At 69.3% G+C, this 2,782-nt stretch overlaps 1 protein-coding gene across 1 annotated transcript in view; it reads right to left on the bottom strand.

The window, feature by feature from the left end:
- The window catches only part of LOC112978208 (dedicator of cytokinesis protein 2-like), an 83,837-nt gene extending 83,616 nt beyond the window's left edge, over window positions 1-221 (bottom strand). The window contains exon 1 of the mRNA XM_026091477.1: window positions 111-221. Within this exon, the coding sequence (XP_025947262.1) occupies window positions 111-153 (43 nt within the window). The 5' untranslated portion in view covers window positions 154-221. The remainder of the gene's footprint in view (window positions 1-110) is intronic.
- Between the last annotated feature and the right edge of the window lie 2,561 nt (window positions 222-2,782).

Genomic DNA, 2,782 nt, shown 5'->3' with positions numbered 1-2,782 from the left:
CAGCCGGGCTGGGCTCCAGCTCCCTAGTTCACATGAGACAGCCAGATCCTGTGCTGAACGTCAGAGACACTCAGCACCCTGCCCCGCTCGGCCCCGTCCTGCCCACTCACCGACGCCATACTTCTCCTCCTTGGTGGGCAGCCAAGGGGCCATTTCCAGCCGTCCAGCGCGGCGCGGGGACCCGGGGCCCTGCGCGGGGCGTTTGCCTGTTCCTCCCGCCGCGCTCGCCGGGTCACGTGCGTCTCACCGGCTTGTGAAAACCTCCGCTTCCTCAACGCACAGCTGGGCTCTGCGCAGCCAACGGCCCCGCACCCCGCGGCGCGCTGGTGCGAGGGGGCGGTGGGACGGAGACCCCCGGCCCCCTCCGTGGGTGCTGGCCTGCCCCCAGGGCGATGCTGCAGCGGCAGGTGCCCGCAGGGCCGGGTGGCTGAGCACCGGCTGCCCGAGAGGCCTGGGGAGCCCAGCGGGATGCAGGGCCGGAGCCCGGGGGYGCGGAGCAACGGGCAGCTCCAGCCACCCCGCAGCGCAGGGATCTGGCCGGGAGCGGTGCGTTCGGGACAGGCCGTGCAGCACTGCACCGGCACTTCTGGGACGAGGCCTCCGCCTCCGCCTCCCCGGCCAGGGCTGCTCCGTCCGTGTCGCTCGGTGCGCAGGGATCACCAGCGCGAACGCCTGCGCGGCACAGCGCGGGGCTGGGATGACGGGCTCTGCGGGACCATGCCCAGCGCTTTGCTCTCCTTGCAGCAGCCCAAACGGTGAAGCAACGGCTCAGCATCAAACCACTTCCTTCCTCTCTCGTCCACTGCGAGCCACTCGACGGCCCAGGGCGCCTCTGGATTCACGGGACCCCGACTGGATCAGGCACGAGGACTCTTGCCCCGGGCAGCAGAGTCCAGCCTGGGCCAGGCCCTCTCCCGCAGGGACGTGCTGCCGGGGACCCGCTGTCCTCTCCGGGGCCGTGCTCTCAGCCCTCCTTGGCAGGGCTCCACAGCCAGGCGGCTGCTCTTGCAGCATCCGTTTGAGCCGCTTCTCCGTCGGCCCCTTGGAGCCAGCGCCGYGCTCCCTGCCACGAGCGAGCGGTGCCCGAGGCGGCCCCGCACCCTGCCGCGCAGGCTGCCTCCCTCCCCGGCGGCCTGAGCTTGCAGCAGGGTCACCTCGGGCTGCAGCTCTCCCACCCCCCGATCGCCCCGAGCTCCAGGGAAGACGCCAACGCCTGCTCTCGCCCCACAAGCGATGCAGGGTGCAGGCGGCGCGTGGCTGCCCGGGCGGCGAGGGCAATGCCGCGGCGCGGGCTCTCGGGGCGCGTGGCAGCGCCGGGGAGGGGGGGACAGACCCGCAGCAGCTCAGACAGGAGCTGCCGTGCGCAAATCCTGGCACCCGCCTTGAGCCCTGCAGGCTGCTCCATCACCCCTCGGGGAGGCAGGAGGAACCAGAGGCAGCGCGGAGGACGCTAGGACGGCTCTGTACAAGGGGAGACCCGGCAGACGGCACCCTTCGGCCTGGAGAAGGGAAGRCGGAGGGGGGACAGGGAGCCCCGCGGACAGSAGCRCMTGAGGAAGGGAATAGGGAGCAGTGRAGCGGGGAACTTGTTGCCACAGGATGATGTGGAAGACGAGTCTAYGATGAACTCAGAAACAAGGAGGCAGGTTTAAGGGTTAACGACCAGCAAGGGCTGCCGAGCACAAGAATGCGGATCTGGTCTCTTCACAGAGCGCTGGAAGGAGGTAATCCAGGGAAGCATCGCTCTGTCGGGGTCCTCTTTCCTTTGCCTGGACATCTGCTCCGGGGCACCGGCACAGGCAGGTCCCTGGCCTGGGCAGCCCTGCTCCGTGCCAGCAGAGCATGGGCACGCGGAGGCAGCGAGCCGCGCTCTGGAGACGTTTGCCAAGGGACTGCCAACGCCGAAGCCTGCAGCAAGGACCTTCGATGGTGGAGAGAAGAGCCCCTGCTTGGGGCTGAAGCGCGAGGGAGGCAGCCGCAGCAGCCGCGATTAGTCAGCGGCGAAGGTCAGGAAGTGCTGCAAGCTGCTGCCTGCCGTCTGGCCTGCTGGACCGGCCCCGCTCGCCCCGGCGCCCGCAGCAGCAGCAGCAGCCCTGCACCGCTGCAGCACTGACAGGGACCCGGCTGCATAAAACAGACACTCCCGTGACTCAGGTCTCATCACGTCGGGGCCGCACGACGGCTCAGCGCGAGCAGGGGGATTGCAGGTCTCTCCCAGAGCTGCGGCGAGAGGAAGGCGGTAACTGCAAATGGTTTCAGAGTTTCGCTTTCTGCCTGCAACAGCCTGGGAGGTTCTCCAAACCCCCCTTGCTCTGCGGCTGCCGACGCTGAAGTCCCAAGGCCAGCAGGGACCGTTATTATTTCCTTGTCATGCCCTGCGCAGTCAGGATCTCATCCGAGCTGTCCAAGACAGCCGGGCAGCTGGGCATCTACGCAGGCGTTTGCCCGTCCAGCTTCCCGGGCCCTGCGGGGTGCTGCTCAGCGGCTGGTTCCTTCCACCACAAAAYGCTGCTCCTTGTCTCTCTCCAGGCACAGCCCCTGGCAGCCCCCAGCCCTCCGGCTCACCGGAGCCGCGTGCCAGCGCCAGCCCTCCCGGAGGCACCGCTCCCGGAGCAGGCACGCGGCCTGGTGCCACCTGTGCCTGCACCAGGCAGCACCCAGCGCTGCTGGGCTCAGGGAGGCCGGCTGCTCGGGGCTATGGGGCTGCTAGGGCTATGGGGCCGCTCGGGGCTATGGGGCTTGGTGCCAGGGCAGGGTGCCCAGGCTGCTTGGGGCTATGGGG

Source organism: Apteryx rowi, unplaced genomic scaffold, assembly GCF_003343035.1.
Source record: "Apteryx rowi isolate R43461 unplaced genomic scaffold, aptRow1 scaffold_903, whole genome shotgun sequence".
Lineage (NCBI taxonomy): Eukaryota > Metazoa > Chordata > Aves > Apterygiformes > Apterygidae > Apteryx > Apteryx rowi.
The sequence above is the reverse complement of the archived record's forward strand: the minus strand, read 5'-3'. Positions and strand labels throughout refer to the sequence as shown.